The sequence below is a fragment of the Sapajus apella genome, unplaced genomic scaffold (genome assembly GCF_009761245.1).
Source record: "Sapajus apella isolate SASKATOON/1434 unplaced genomic scaffold, GSC_monkey_1.0 scaffold23, whole genome shotgun sequence".
Taxonomy (NCBI): Eukaryota; Metazoa; Chordata; class Mammalia; order Primates; family Cebidae; genus Sapajus; species Sapajus apella.
The window spans coordinates 27,629,542-27,647,481 of record NW_022436963.1 but is presented as its reverse complement, the minus strand read 5'-3'; the positions used below and the strand labels follow the sequence as shown (position 1 = coordinate 27,647,481).

Genomic DNA, 17,940 nt, shown 5'->3' with positions numbered 1-17,940 from the left:
AAATGTTTGTCATTTGTCATTTTGCTGCACCTGTATAACAACTTGGGAGCTGTGGGAAAAAGTCAAAATGTAGAAAAAGGCCAAGGAATAAGTCCATGCTAAATATTAGAACATAGGTCAAGTTAGAAAATGTATATCAAATATGAACCTGTGTAATGAATCTGAAAGTTCACTGATTACATTTGTTCTAAACTAAAAGCAATAAATCTGTACCTATATCAGACACAACTACAACTCAATACCTTGAAGCATAAATCAAACAGGAGCCTCCTCACATTTTGGTAGAAAAATAATCCAATATTCTTTTTTTCTAGATAAAACTCTTGACAAGAAATAGAACATTTGGAGTTGTATAAAGGTTCAATATCTTACTTTAATCCTTGGTGGGAGTTTTCCAAATTTTGTCTAATTTAAGAAATTTCTTCATAGTACTAAGGCAACAGGCAACTGGCATAATTGATGTGAAAGTAAGATTGTATTATTTTTACCATTATTTATGGAAACAGGCTAGTTGGAAATTAAATGTTTTAACATGAATATCTCTTTCATGAGCTGACTAGAAAGTGCCTAGAGGTGCCAATTAATCACTCTCCTTTAGTTATGTCTTTGGATATATAGAAGCACATGATGTTTCCCTTGGACTCTCAGGCTGTGGCAAGCCCCACGCTTTATATTTGTAATTGCATTTCATTCCCTGTACAATCTTTTCTGCGGATTCTTGCAAAGATGTTAGGTAACCTGTACAAGACCACATGGTAGAAAACAAGGAAACCAAAATTTGAACCCTAAAAGCAGAACCTAAGTAAAGGGCTTGAGTTCCATGTGTTTATTTGAGAATGCTAGCCCAAGGGAAAAGTATCAGGAAAAGGGGTTGTCACAGGAAAGTAAAAAAAAAAGTCAATGCAAGGATGAGTTATTGAGTTGACCACCAACATGATCCATTTTTCTCTCTCTCATGCCAACTTCTAAGGAGTCTTTATGAGCTGTCTACCCAGCGAAAGGAAAAGAAATCATTTATTCACTAGTTCCCATTCATGGTCATCTAAGGGTAGCACAGGTGTAAACTACTGGCACATCCAGACTGTGCATGCTTAAATGCTGAGTAGACTCATGAAGGAGCCAAAGAAAACCCAGAACAGGAAACAAGATGTACTTAGTTTGGCACCTGAGACAACACTCTTTCAGGTTACCCGTACAAAACACAATGCTGAACTGGTCACTGTAGAAATGGTTTTAAGTAATAAGAAGTTGGGCCAAGAGGGTTCAAAATTGTATACAATATAAAACCCAAGTCTGTCTGCCTTCTAGAGTTTTTCTACTGCAAAACTGGCCCCCACCAAGACAGAAGACCCTCCAATGAGCCTATGAATGAGTAAAAGCAATCATGATGTCTCTGGGTGGTGGGAACTAAGCCTAGGATTACCTCTTGTGGAAATCAGGACAACTTCCCATTATAGAATATGCTTCCTGAAGCCTTGAGGGACAAATCGAGGCAAAACTTAGAACTGGGTGTATTGATGAAATAGAGCCATGTTTCTGGGTATTATTAATAAAATTATATAATTCATAGGTGCTTGTTTAGAAATTGCCCTAATTAATATATGTTTGATCTGCAAAAAGAAATACATGCTCATATATAATTTCACATAGCTTATAAAGGTTTTAGATATATCTGATTTTATACTTAATGCAATAATTGTAGCTTTAGAGCACATTCATTTATTTAATGTGCACATTCTTTAGATGATTAAAATTCTGCAGAGCAAAGTTTTAAATTTTCAACTAGGTAGGAAACTCATGGGAGAAGATGCTTAGGATTTGGGGCCTACCATACAGGCTTGAGTTTTAGATTTTTTTCTGCCATATTGACTGGTTATGAAAAGTCACTTAACTCTTCTGAACATGTTCTATTTTCTATGATGAATAATACTTTAGAGATTTCATTTGGAGGTTATAAAACTACAATATATATGGATATATAATATTACTTGGTTCTGAATTATAACGTAAACACAGCAATATCATTGAGACTGAGAGATTCTTTTCTTGAATTTCTCACGTATTATTCAACTCTGAGGTAATTAGTCAATTCTCTTTTCTTTTGGGAGCACTTCAGAAAGTGAATTAATATGTGACTAAGAAGCATAATGATTATGTTATTGACCAGGTATCCATTATTAACCACAATGACCATTTCAAGCTCATTAAATGGCTAATTTGGTTGTGATGAGATATAGTACAATGAATTTAGACCCCCATGTTGAAATGCTATGACAGAATCCAGTTTCAGAAGGCATTTCAACGTTCTGATCTTGAATTTGACAATCACTATCTCTGAGATCCTGCACAATTAACTTAAGAATTTTTTGTCTATAGTATCACTGAAGATTATTTTCACCTCTAAAGATTAATCATAAGATTTCTACTTCTTAAGATTAAGAATTATACAAATGAATGTGTATAAAATTGCTATGTAAGCTAACATTTGCTATATCAATATAGAGAAAAATACTTTATTATTGATTTTTAGTTGATGGATACCTTTGTGTTCTGGTTCATCTCTTGATTCTATTTTTGTATATGAAATATAAAAATGGAAAATATGTCTTTAAAACTAGCCAAAGCATTCAACATCTTAATTCTACTAAAAACTCTCATTTGCATCCTATTTTATTTACAAAGAATGCTAAATTCCAAAGACTTTCCTTTAAAGTGTAGGCACTATTGAAAAAAAATACATTGTTTTTCTTGGCTAGCTTTGCTAAAACTGTAGGAGAATAATGAGTAGGAAATCATATTCTATATATAAAATAGTAGTTTTCATTGCAGGTTAAAGTTGAAAATTCTAAAGAAAATGGAAAATCGTATTACAGACATTTAATATGTTCTCCCCACAGGACAATCAATCAGCATTCCTATGGAGTAATTACAGTATCCTAAATTTTTCTAGTTATTACACACACACACACACACACACACACACACACACACACACACACTTTCTCCAATTACTTTATCATTGATTATAAACATGTCACATAAGAAAGTATTTTTGGCCACATATAAATACTTTTTTAAAGTTATCTAATACAGATATATTGAATTTACTGAAGAAGTTAAAGATATTTTAATAGTAGACCACATTTTGAAAATTCTGAGGTATATTTTACGGTTATTTAATGTAAGTAAGAGAAAATTTCAAGCCTGGATAAAAGAAGACACAAAGACAGCATTTAGATAATATATGTATTCATCATCTCACTTAAGTTAATGAGAGATTTTGGTAACTGAGACACACATAATTTTTAATAATGAAATAACCTTATTTTTACATTATTTACTTATGGGTAGGCAAAATATCAAAAATAGAAACAAATATTATAAACCACCATGCAGTATTATGTTTTCACTATCAATTTTTTCCTTCATTTATAAATTCTACTTAGTATTAGAATTAGGATTGCTATAATCTGCTACAGAACGTGTTATGGGAAATATATGAGAGTTCATGCTACCTTTTATTATAAACTTTTATGGCTCTAACAGGATACTGCTGATATTTTCAAGGCAACTATAATAAACAATAGCATTCAAAGACCATGCTAAAATTAAAATCATATTTTAAAGATGGTCATTTCCATCTGTTAATCATTGTATTAAGCATCTAAATCTGAAAATATGCCTTCCTTATTTCCACATGACATTTTTTCACAACATGCTAATGAGTTCCACAGTTTATTATGAAGGGCATTACCAAATATTTTATATACATCTGAAATTCAATTAGCTTACCATAAAAAATGAGTTGACCCTTTGCAAGGTTTCTTCCTCGAAGGTTGCTTGCAATGCACTCATAAAAGCCTTCATCTTCTTGTTGAAAGTTGGGTATTTCAAGGATAGCTTGGGATTTGCTGTACTTGACTTTTCCTGGCAACGGGCTTCTGTCCAACTTTCTCCAACTAATATCAGGGACTGGACTAAACAGTTATACCTCATTAGAATAGAATATGGTGTAGCCTTTATGACAGCAGAATAAAACAAGAGCATCCTTACAAACAACTCTCAAGAAAAATATTCTAATCATCTATTGCATTATGACTAGCTTCCAGATCATGCAATCATTCACCATTCACTCAATCAGTCATTTATTAAACACTTTATTAAGTGTCTGTCATATGCAAGTCACGGTGCTATGTTCAGTCATGGAAAATATTGATGAATAAAATAGGTATGTCCTCTGCCCTTATGTTGCTTACAGACTAGTGGAAAACATACCATAAACAAATAATAAAAACAAATACAGTTGCAAACGGCAATAACTGAAAGAAATAGGGTGTAGAGATAGTAATAAGATTATGTTAGTTTATTATAGTGGTCAGGAAATTATTTGTGAGAACATGACATTTAAGACTAGGCAGGCTTTATATACATTTATAGTTTCTATGGCAAAAAATGTAGTGGTCTAGAGCTAAACTGGTACTAATAGGTAACTGAAGACATGTGATGAGTGAGCTAAAATATTTCCAGGGAAATTAGCACTATAAAATAGACCCATATGAACTGGTAAATAGGCTCTATGGTTCTCAAAAAAATTCTCATTTATACATTATTTAAAAAATAATGACAAAATAAAGCTGGATTTACATACTGTCTCCTGTTATACAGAATTTGTAAATAAAGTAACTTTATTAATATGAATTTAGTCTGCTTTCTCATATTTATTTTTAGTCTAATATGGGCATCTTTTAAAGGATCAAAAACACATGTTATAATAAAAGAAACATGTTATAAGTGTTTAACAATAAGAAATGGATTTAGAAATTAATGGTTTAGAAGGCATAATGTAAGAACAGGCAGGCTCCAAGCAAAGTTCCAGAAGGAAAATATCCACTACTAAACTAATGATATGTAAAATGAATTCCCAGTCTGTTCACATTAACATCTCTCCTTTCCTCTTGTCAAGTCATTCTTCATTCCCTTATAGATTTTCAGATGGTTTAAATAATTCTATTCTAATTATATTTCAAATTATTAATAATAATGGTAGTAAGTCATTTTGCAAAGTCAATTTGTAAGCCTTGAAGAAGAGGCAGAATTTCTTCAAGTCAGCAGAAGTAATGTGGGAAACTCATCCAATTACATGCAAAGCAGTTGGCAAATAAAGATTTGAAGAGTTTGAGCAGTAAACAACTGCAGAAAGTTGGGGATGACTCAGTAGAAGCTTCAAGCAAGAAAACTTATTAAGCCTTAGACATTTTTATTGGAAAAAATTATGATCCTCCTGTGTACATCAAGGATAAAGTACAAGAATAAAATCAGATGTGCTCAAACATATTTCCCAGAAAATGTGCCCCAAATCAATGTTTGATTCATCTATTTGTCTCAGAATTAGCATACAACTACAGTGAAAACTTGTATTTTGAATTGTCTTAAGTACAAAATAAACTTGTTATTATCATATACTAAGTTTTTGTCCTTCTGAAAAGCCTTGTCACTTGCTACAAATTTGACATTTCAATAAATTGGCATATTCTTGGCAACAATTAACCTCAGATAACTGATGTTCTTTTTCATTCATTTTAGAGCATATCAAACCAATAAGAATGAAATTCCAGAAGAAAATTTATTCACATAGATATTCACAATGTCTAGTGAATTTTATAGAATGTGAGGTATTATTCAATTAAAAATACAAATGTTGTGTATATTGAGGTGAAATTTTTATCTATGGGTAGTTGTGATTTAAATGTCTTTTATTTTCTCCTTTCTGCTTATTTCTAATTTTCATTATTTCCCTACAATGCGCATGCATTACCAGTGTAACAAAAATTTTCTAAGAAAAAAATTTTACAAAGGAAATAAAAAGCTCTAATATTTATCTGAATTCATGATTCATTATCTTCTTATGACAGCAAATCTCTGAGATTTATGACAAATACATGCAAAGTATACCACTGAAAAAGCTCTTAATCTAAAACATTCAGACAAAATAGAAGTAAAAATTGTGTATTTTTCCCACTGCTATATCTTAGTTCTCTATATTAATTGTGAAGACAGATGTCATTTTTATATAACTAAATACCTAAGTAATTGAACATTTTGACAGTTATGATAATTGTAATAACATCACAACAAATAGCTAACTTATATGCATATATTATACAGACTAACAGTACCTGTACAATACAGAGTACCAGGTACTGTGTATCTGTATAATATATACATACAATTTCACTTACTTTTCCTAAAGCTAAAGAGACAGAGCTGAGATTCATTTCCAAGTTACTGGAAAAGAATTCTGACTTCACAGATATTGTATTAAGTTGGGGCAAAAATAACTGCAGTTTTTGCCATTAAAAGTCATGGCAAAAGTACAATTACTTTTGCACAAACCTAATTGGATCATTCCCTTGCAGCCTAGGTATTTATTACTTTACAGAAGTGCATCTCCATTTTAAGTGGCCAAATTGTGTGGGCATAAAAAGAACAAGTCCAGCCTTTTGGTGAAGGTGGAAGAATTCCGCCTTTTGGAGAAGGTGGAAGAATTCCACCTTTTCCACGGAAAAATAACTCAGTCACAACATTAAAGTCTTGCTGGACAAGCATTTTCTCCTCTTGTTAGGAGAAATGGGGTATCCTATGTAGACATACTTTTCTTAGAGGAACAATGTAGCAGAAAATGTCAGTGCTAGACTCATATACCTTCTAATTCTTCTTCTGCCCCAGATTCTTATGTACTTTGCACCCTTAAGAGCCAGTTCATGTTATCTCTTTTTGGGCACTGTCGTCAAGCTGCTATAGCTAACTTATCTTCATAAAGAAAGAACTGAAAGTACCTAGGAATTTACATTCCCCCAGGAGGAGCCCTTAACCAATCACTGACTAGATTCTAGGGTATAACTTCTCCAGCTTCTATGTCCCTGGTTGTGGGACAAATCTCGGTGTGACCTGTATTCTCTTCAGAGCTATAGGACTGAGCCAAATTTATCTTCTGTGGAACTTTGCTTGACACTGTACTGAGCATGGCTACTTTCTCTTCCCTGCCCCACTTCCCTATTTTCCTTTGGGTTCTTTCTAAGATCTCATCTAATAAATCACTTTTTAAAAATTATACTTTCAGGATCTGCCTCTTTAAAATTCAATTAATTAGAATTCCCAATAGGCTCTGATCATGTACTACTCTAGTTACAATACCAAATGTAGGAAACCTTTAAATATTTCTTATTATAGTACTTTTATATAGGCATTAGACACACATCAAAATAGAAGTCTGGAGAATTGAACATCAATTGCATATAAGACAAAAAAATTAGTAGTAAAACCTTTGTGAAAAACCACAAATTGTGGAACATCTGTTGACAACTTATTGCTCTGCAGAACGTGGTCACACCAGAATGATATCAAAAGGCACGAAACATAAGAGAAATGAGGCTGAACAGAGACAGGAAAGTCTCATTTAAAAAAGAAACACTTCTTTAATTTTCTTTCTTTCTTTTTCTTTCTTTCTTTCTCTCTCTTTTTTTCTTTCTCTTTGGAGTTATAAGTCTGATAAACCATTCAATTAAGAAGATTATACTATTCAGGGTACAGCACTGGGCTTTAAAAGTAACAGTGTTCAATTTTGAAGGTTACAAGAATTGATGTCCTGGATTCTAAATCTGCAGAGGACATTTGTTGTTTGCTTTTTAAATTATTTTTGCCTGCATTTTTATTTTCCTTAGAAAACCCAGTCCTCCCAATCTCCTTTGAGTTGGGCTGATCACACCTCTGGAATTAGGTGAGAGGACATAATTCAGGTCTTGCCATCAGAGAGAGGCTTGTGGACCATGGCCACCTTGACTAGACAAACATGGGGATGAAGACAAACCAACCAGAGACAATTAGACTCAGTTCCAGGACTGCTTGCAGAATGGCCACTGAAGAAGGAATCTCTTTCTACTGAGGTTTTTTGACACAGTGAGTCATAAACTCCAAAATTCTAGTCAACAATTTTCTGCCAAATAGAGAAAGCATCTCTGAAAGCTGAAGCTAACACAGAAAAGAAACTTGGTATTCTTTACACACCTAACTCAAGTCATGCTTGATGCCTACCGTCCCCCAAAAAACAAACAACCAAACAAACAAATCTTCTAAACATTTGAATTAGCTGATATATTCTCTTTTATCCTTAACCCCGTTTTGTCATTTTCCTGCTATATTCAACCAGAAGGGACTTGACAAATTGATTCAGAATGCCTCAGTTCAAATGCTAGCTAGGTTAATTTCTATCTGTGTGATTGAATTACATGATATAGTGGATTCCTCCTGGATATTATATTGTGTGCTCTAGATATTTTAGAATCCTCACAGCAAAGAAAAACAAACAAAAGATCTAAAAATAATGACTTAAAAAGAACTTTAATTAAGAAAAGTCTAATAAAGTGCATTTTGGGGCAATAGTTTGTGTTACAAAATTTTTAATGGGAGAAAATTCAAGCAGATTTATAAAATTTCACAGTTCCTAATGAAATGTTGAGATTTTTTTCAGCTCAGTTATATAACTGCTAAATTTGAATGCCATGTTCTTCTTATCGTTGGTAATGTAAGGTACAGAGGCAGAAAGAATAAATGCAAAACACAGGTTATTTAAAAATATGTATGCATTTTAATGAGCAATTCCCAGTTCATCCCAGAATTTCTTATGAAGGCACAAAGTAAACAGCTTCATATTTCACACAATTTCTCTTTTCTGAAGCCATCCTAGATGGACAGCAGGTGGGAAAAAAAAAAAAAAAAAAACTGGAATCAATTAAAAACAAAATTAGTTTAGTAGTGAGCTTTACTGTTTTAATGTAAGTGAATTTTTCCAAGACATACCATTCTGTGTAAATAATAATAATTATTATTACAATAAGGTTTACTAGTATAATACTATGTATGTAGTGTAGAGAGAAATGTGATTCTTATCCTTAGCTAAACTTTGTTGTGCATTTATAAGCATGAATCTTCTTTACATGGTTTGGATCTGTGTCCCTGCCCAAATCCCATGTTAAAATATAATCCCCAGTATTGAAGGTGGGGTCTGATGGGAGGTGGCTGGATTATGGGGGTAAATCATTCATGAATGGTTTACCACCATCCCCTCGGTGCTGTTCTCATGATAGTGAGTGAGTTATTATGGGATATGGATGTTTAAAAGTGTGTAGAACCTCCCCTCTCTCTTCCTTCTGCTCCAGCCATGTAAGACATGCCTGCTTCCTCTTCACTTTCTACCATGATTGTAAGTTTCCTGAGGCCTACCCAGAAGCAGAAGCTGTTATGCTTCCTGTACAGCCTGCAGAATTTGAACCAATTAAACCTCTTTTCTTTACAAATTACCCAGTCTCAGGTATTTCTTTATAACAGTGCAACAATAGACTAATACACTTCTCATTTACAGCATGATAATTAGTAATAGTGCATAACTCATAGGCTTATTGTGATGATTAAACTAATTCATGTCACATGCTTAGCACACTGCCTAGCACATGTTAAATAATATGTTTGATTGTTCAATTAGTAAAAATGTTTTATGATTATTATAATGTGATTGCTATTATTTCAAAACCAAGAATACTAATTTTCACGTATTTGTCTTTTACTCTCTGTTAAGGGTTTCATTTGATGATGCATTTGATTCAAATTGATTTATGAATCATTTATACACCGAAATCAGATCTTCACACTATGAATGAAATGGCTACACAAGCACAGGTGTGTGTAAATTTCCTGCATCTCACCATTTAATGTCCTTGCTGCTATGGAGATATGGCCTTGATCATAGCAGTCATGTTTATTTCATCATGACAAAGGCAGGAATCTTTCAGGTGAGACATGGATGCGTAGGTATGGAGGACCTCTTTCTTTAACTTGATTAATCATCTAGTACCATTTCAGCAAGGAAGAAAGCAATTAGATTGTTGTTTCCAAAGAGAAGAAAATTGGTGTAGGAAAATTCAATATTTTAAAATAATATTAATGACCATTAATTGAGTGCTTACTATGTACCAGGCATTGTGACAGATGGCTTCCATATGTCATCTGAGCTAAATACTCAGCTTGCAGCTGCTAACAATGCTAATTAACTTTTTGAAATGGTACTCACGTTTAGACAGGTAATTTCAACTAAATTATTACCTGCCAGTTCTCCTCCACTTAGAGTTTCAAAGCAGACTAATTTATTGTGATCTACCTTCTCATTTCTTTGAGTTGCCACCCACTAAATTATAAGCACTAGTAGACTCTTTCTCCTACTGTGGCTTCAGCATTCTTTTTAGACTCTATGTAGTTTGTTCTTGTTGATACCAGTAATGCAGTATTCACCAGCAGTTGATTTTGCTTCAAGATAAATAATCTCTTTAAAATGAAAAGTTAATATATTAATCAGATGAAGAGTGCCATGGAGTGAGGTGGATCTTTGAGGGGGCCTTCAGAATGAAGATTATTGTTAAATGTTTTGAAACTGTTGTTACAGAGTCAAAGCAAATGATGCCATTATCGCTTCAACTACAGAGATCAGTCATTTCTGGCAACATTTCCCTTTAAACCCCAATTGTACACTCTTCCCCTGTCTCTTTTTATAGAAATTGGGCTTGGATGCAAATCTCAATAAAGAAAACCAGTATAAAGCAATTCTCTTATCCAAAGATTCCTCAGACCGTAGATGAGGGATTCACGAACTTTGTATTTCAAAGGGAGCATTGCAAAAGCCTTTTCTTATTTTGTTCCTATTTTCTAAATGAAGGCTGACTCAAATGTGATTCTTCACAGTTGTGAAATACTTCTAGATGATAAAAGCAAAGTTTTTCTGTCTTTCTTTTCCTCCACTGCGGTTTCATGCTTCTTACTAAGCATTGCCATAAATATGAACTTTTACTTCATCCTGTCATGTCATTATGCTTTTGCAAAGGGAGCATCCTATTAATTTTATTAAAGACAGAGAATATATTTGTTAACCATCTGGCCTAGTTCATCCTGAATTCGAAGTTAAATTAAAGCTCACCACACACTAGTAGAAACTGTGCTTAAATTCTATACCTTTAACCCATAAATAGAATTTTTATTACTAGTGTTATTTGAGAAAGCTTATGTTTCTCCCCTGGATTTCTTAAACCTCATTATCTACAGCTTAAATCCAGGCCATACTAAGTTTTTAACTAAAGACTGGTGCAGAGAACTAGTTTCTTAAGATGCTTGTATTTGGGATTATCAACTTGAACCTCATTTCAGGAAATCCTGTCATTCGGCCAGTTTTAATCGAAAAGAATGAAGCAGAATAACAAAACCAGCAAAGAATGCCTTTGTTACATTTTCAGACTGTTCAGCTAGCTGCTTCCACTTCCCCAATTTGAAATATTCACACAAAGAGCTTGGAATATAAGATTGTCCTATGGGGATACAATATGGATAAATTCATGAGTTCTGTAGAAAAGCAATCTCGCTGTTATGGAAAAAGAGAAAACATTTTTATTTTACTCATTTTAGTCATGATTCTGTCCTTGCAGTCAGTCCCTGCTGTGAAATAAATGTTTGTGTCCTCCTAAAATTCATAGGTTGGATACCTAACCCCTAAGGTGACAGTATTAGGAGGTGGGACTAAGACATGAGGATAGGGCCTTCATAATGAGATTAGTGTCCTTATGAAATAGTCAGAGGGAGTTTGTTTTCCCTTCCTCAATGTGAGGACACAGCTAGATAAACCATTGATCAGCCCTCACCAGACATCTCATCAAACACGAAGTTTGCTGGTACCCTGATCATCGACTTCCCAGCCTCCAGAACTTGTGAGCAACAAAATTCTGTCGTTTACAAGCCATCCAGTTTATAGTATTTTGTGATGGCGGCCCAGTGGAACTAGGACGATACTTATATTAGCTTTCCCTTGGGGCGGACATCTTTGAAAAGCCACAAATGGTTTGTTTATAATAACACTTGTAACAGAATGGTACCTGCAGTTGGGGGAAAAAAAAAAAAAAAAAAAAAAAGGACACAGGCAAATTTTATAGAACTGAATGCAAGTTACCTAACCTCTCTGAGCCTCAGTGTTCTCTTTACATTAACTAGAAATAAGAACAGGTACACAAGAAGAGCAAATGAGGAAATATCTGTAAGAGTACATCCTGAAATACAATGTTTGAAACATAAATAAGGCTTATTAAATTGCCTTAATACCAAGATTATGAACAGAGGCATGAAGGGATCACTGTCCTAAGATTCTTTCAGAATTTTATTACCAATTTCTACTCCTTTTAATGTAAGTAAAATGAATACTAATCTGCACATGAAGCATGAATTGAAGTCCACTATTTCCAGATGTAGTAGAGCTGAATATGATACTGCATTTAGCTGTTCATTAACAGTTTATCCATAATTTTTATCAATAGTTAATACTAAGCCTAGATAAATACCTTTGCTGCTCTTAGGAGAGAAAATGATAATTTGGTAAAGGTAGGTAGACCTTGTGTTACCTCAAATTTATTCAGTTTGACTTTGCCTCAGTTTGTAATTACAAACTTTCATATAAAGTAGTAAAAGAAACACTGAAAATGGCATATTAATAGTTTATCATTTTGTCATTATTTAACTTGCATTAGGCACATATTATATATTAGCTCCATGCTAAGTATTTTCTTTAAATCATGTAATGGCAGTATAAAACATAAGACTGCAATTAACATTTTGTAGATGAACAAATTGTGACTAGGATAGTTTTGGTAACATGCCCAACATCATACAGTAAATAATTTTAAAAAAAGGATTTGAACCAAAATCTGTCTTTCCACAGAGACTGAGCTCTACAGCATGCTTTGCTGACTCTGCAAGAATTAACCAGCTACAAAATGAGAGGAAACCTTATTAGGATGTATAACATGTGCTTAGCAATATATTCTTCACTGAATGAACTAATGTGTTTTGCAACCAGTAAATAAATTTTGTGTGTGTGTGTGTAAGAGGCAAAAGGTGAAATAATGGAGATTATCTTTTTAAACATATTGAGATGCCCCTAGACTTCAGTGAAAGCTTAGAGATGGACTCCAAGGTCAGCTGGAAAATAGGAAACAAGTAACTTTTATTATTTTTCCTCAGCTCAGTTCCAACCTAGATTTGAAATCCTTCTGTACTTTAAACTGCCAATTACTTAAAAGTAAAAACTGTGGGTCTCCTGAGAGAGGTGGTGATAGACTGGATGGAAAAGAGGAAGAGTTGCTTCCAGAAATATGTATAATCTTCTTGGATGATTTTTTTAGAGCCTTTAAATTAGTTTAATTTTAGAAACAGCACTATAACAATCCACTCTATGCTCTTTGAAAAAAAATTTAGAAAAATTCTATGGAAAGGAGTGTTTGACATTAGATTCAAAGTGTGTTTGTAGGATTAAAAGAGGACCTCTTTTAGGATCAGTCTCTGGTCTTTGACAGTTGCTCCTCTATAATCTTTCTTGAGAAATTTGCACACTATTTAGAAATCATAGTATTTTACATAGCGTTCCCATTACCAATAATCCTAATTTTCTAACAATATACTTAGGAAGTTTACATCAATGTAACCAAAACATAGCCACAAGAATATTCATTACAATATTATTCATAATAACAAAAAATTGGAAACAAAGTTGAAGAAAACTAAATATCCACCAACAGGAGGCTGGCGAAAAAATATATTGAAATTTCTCATTGTCATTACAAATGAGGATACAGAAGACTGTTTAATGACCTGCATATATGTTTATGGTATATTTTTAAGAATTAAGAAATTATTTTACAAACAAATATGCAGTGTATTATCTTAATTATATTAAAAGTAGAATAAACCTGGAAGGATATATGTATACCAAAAGAGTAGTTAACCTCTGGGGGAGAAATTAAGTATAAAAACAATTTTATTTTCTTCTTTCTTCTTGCCTATATTTTTAGAATTTTCTTAAATGAGTATATCTGACTTTTATGAAATATATATATATATATATATATATATATATATATATACATCCTTACTAAGTATTTCTTTTGTTTTGAGCAAAGGATGTAACTCTTCCTAGTCTCCTTGCTGTTTCCTTGCCTGAGCTCAGGGCTCTCATTTCAAATTCACTTCTAGAACTCTGGTTCTTCTGCACATTTTTGTCTTGTGGGAAGCACTTCAATATCTTACAATAGCTTACAGATATTACTGGCCTGGCGGGATGGTTCACACCTGTAATCCTAGCACTTTGGGACTCCCAGGCAAGCAGGTCACTTAAGGTCAGGAATTTGAGACCAGCCAAGTCAACATGGTGACACCTCGTCTCTACTAAAAATAGAAAAATTAGCTGGACATGGTGTCATATGCCTGTAATCCCAGCTAATCGGGAGCCTGAGACAGGACAGTTGCTTGAACCCGAGAGGTGGAGGTTGCAGTGCAACCACTGCAACTCCAAGCCTGGGTGACAGAGCAAGACTCCACCTCAATAATAGTAATAATAATATACTAGGAATAAAAATGTTTCTTTCCCCAGTTTTCTTTTGCTCCATGCATTGTTGTGACTGTTTGCACTCCCCCTGGCCTTTGTCATTGGTCTATTTCCTGGTGTCAACCTTGCTCTTTTTCCTTGCGTGTTTCTTGGAGAATTGTTCTACTTTTCCTGATAATAATTCAGTTGCAGGTATTTGTAATTGAAAAGATGAAATAATCTTATATGTGTGTATTAAAAAGATAAACTAGATTAAATGAACTAATTCCCTAAAACATACAAATTAACAAAATTCTCACAAGAAGAAATAGACAATTTAGATAAACCTTGACTATTAAAGGAAATGAATCAGTAATCAATAATCTTTCAAAATAGAATGACCAGGCCCAGATGGTTTCACTGGTGAACTCTTTAAGTAACTGTTCTATTTCTTCTTCTTTTTAAAAAAAGTTTTATTTATTTGTTTATTTTGAGATGGAGTTTCACTGTTGTTGCCCAGGCTGGAGTGCAGTGGCACAATCTTGGCTCACTGCAACCTCCGCCTCCTGGGTTCAAGCAATTCTCCTGCCTCAGTCTCATGAGTAGCTGGGATTACAGGCATTTGCCACCACACCCAGCTAATTTTGTATTTTTAGTAGAGTTAGGGTTTCTCCATGTTGGTCAGGCTGGTCTGGAGCTCCTGACCTCAGGTGATCTGCTCACCTCGGCCTCCCAAAGAGCTGAGATTACAGGTGTACATCACTGAGCCCGGCCTCTTATTTCTTCCTTATGTACATAAATTTCTTCCTTATGTACATAATCTCTTTTAGAAAATAGAAGCAGAGAGAATATTATGTTTTTCAATTTATTCTATGAGGCCAAATTACCATAATGCCCAAATAAGATAAAGACATTTTAAGAAAGGAAAACTGGACACCAATATCTCTCATGAATAAAAATGAAAAAGTCTTCAGGTATTAGCAAATTGAGTCCAGCAATGTTTAAAAAGACATATGCACTACAACCAAGTAGGACTTATTTTGGGTATGCAAGACTGATGGCTCAATATTAGATAATTATTTCATGAAATCCACTAATGAATAGAAGGAATATCACATGATTATATCAATTGGGGACAAAAAAAGGACTTGGAAAAATACAACACCCATCCAAAATAAAAATTCTCAACGGTCTAGGAATAGAGAGGCACTTCCTCAACTTGACAAAACCATCTGCCAAAGGTGTAGCATTAGCATCCTACTTAATAGTGAGAAACTGGATGCCTTCATTTTGGATAAGAGTTAAAGGCAAGCATGTTTCCTCTCATCAGTCATAGTCAACATTATATTGGAAATCCTAGCTGGTGCAATAATACAAGAAAAGGCAAGAAAAAAAAAAGTATAGTGATTGAAAAGAAGAAAATAATACTTGTTCCCAGACAGCAAGACAAATCTCAAAGAATTAATAAGAAATAATTTCAGCACTAATAAGTTACTATATCAAGGCAACAAGATATAATGTTAATATATCGAAGTCAGTTAACTTTTGTTTATACCAGCAGTTAACAAATGAAATTTGAATTATAACAATTAAAATACAATGCCATTTATATCAGCACTAAAACAAAAAATTCTAAGGTTTATATAAAATAGGATTTCAGAATTTATATGCAGAAAACTACACAATCTCATAAAAATTATTAAAAGAGATATAAATAAGTAGAGATCTATTCTGTGTTCATGGATTGAAAGACTCAACACTGTCTGTATGTTAATCCTTCTCAACTTGATCAATAGATTTAATGCAACCTCAATCAAAATTCCAACTGCTATTTTAAGGATGTAGAAAAAAGTGATTCTGAGGTTTGTATGTAAAGACAAGGAAAGCAAAACAAAATAAAATATCCAACACAATGCTGAAGAAGAATAAATTTGGAGTAATGACATTACCTAACTTCAGGATTTACTGTAAAGCCACAGTAATTGAGGCAATGTGGTAATGGCAAAAGAATAGAGCAATGGAACAAAAGAGAGCCCAGTAACAGACCTATACAAATGTAGTCAACTTATCTTTGACAAAGGAGCAAATACAATAGAGTGGAGACAAGTTTGTCTTTTTTAACAAATACTGGAACAATTGGAAGTCTGTATGCTATAAGATTAATAGACCCAGAAGTCACATCTTTTACAAAAATTAATGCAAAATGGACCATCAATGAAAATGCAAAACACAAAACGATAATAGCTCTGGATGATGACAGAGGAGAATACCTAGGTAACCTTGAATATAGTGATGAGTTTTTGTATTTAACACCAGAAGTGTGTTTCATTGGAAAAAAAATTGATAACCTGCACATCATTAAAATAAAAACCTCATGCTTTGTTAAGAACATCGTTAAAGAAATGAAAAGACAAGTCACAGACTGGGAGAAAACATTTGCAAGACACATATCTGATAAAAGGCTTATGTTCAAAATGTGCAAAGAATTCTTAAAGTTCCACAATAATAAAATAAACATACCAATTAAAAATGTAGAAAAGATGTAAACAGGCATTTTACCAAAAAAGATAGATAGCAAATAATCACATTAAAAGATGTTAACATCTTTTGCCATCAGAAAATGGCCAATTAAAACAATAAGGCGATACTACTATATACCTGTTAGAATGGCTAAAAAACCAAACAAAATAAAAACCTACACAATATCAAATGCTGGTGCAGATTAAGAGAAATAGAAATTATAATTCATTACCGGTGGTATTGCAAAATGGGACGGCACTGTGTGAAGTGGAAATGTACTGCTCAGTAAGTGGAGGAGAGCAGAGTGATCCATGTGGTAATGGGTTAGAGTTAGAGAACAGCAAGATCATGTACTTAACTTAATACAAATAGCTGTATATAGAAGTACTTATATGTACATAATAAGTAGTATATACATACATATTTCTTTGCTTTGTCATCTGAGAGCAAGTAAATAAATGTCACTCTAGTAGCAACAAGCACACCTAGCACCCAGATATTGGTTTCTAATGTTATTCTTCAATAAAAGGAACCAGGAATCTTATCCTTGGAGACATGACTGCTTCTAGGACTAAGGCATGAAATATACAAGATGAACCTGGAAGATCTTTAATGCTAGAAAATAAGAAAGCGCTAACAGGCACACACACACAAACAACACCCCACACATTGATGAGGGCATAACAAAGGGCACAGGATCCAACTTAAAAGGCTCCCAATGGCAAAAGCTGAAACAAGTTGAGCAGCAAAATAAACAAAGTAGCTTGGAATCACAAACACAAAGTCTAAAATAACTATATGTGAGTCAGTACTGACGTAAGTAAATTATTAAATATTAATAAATGAGGAAGAAGTGACACATTTCATGGGTAGAATAATTCTGTAGGTTCATTATCCTGCAGAAGGCAAAGCACAACACTCTATTCAAGTGTGGACTTCATATAGTCACCCATTTCCAAAGAGACAGTATGGAGTGG

At 33.5% G+C, this 17,940-nt stretch overlaps 1 protein-coding gene across 3 annotated transcripts in view; it reads right to left on the bottom strand.

Moving 5' to 3' along the window:
* Positions 1-17,940, bottom strand: part of CNTN6 (contactin 6) — a 295,215-nt gene that overhangs the window by 73,084 nt on the left and 204,191 nt on the right. For all 3 annotated transcript variants that reach the window (XM_032290508.1, XM_032290509.1, XM_032290507.1), the window contains one exon: positions 3,793-3,977. In XM_032290508.1, coding sequence (XP_032146399.1) covers positions 3,793-3,977 — 185 coding nt within the window. The remainder of the gene's footprint in view (positions 1-3,792; positions 3,978-17,940) is intronic.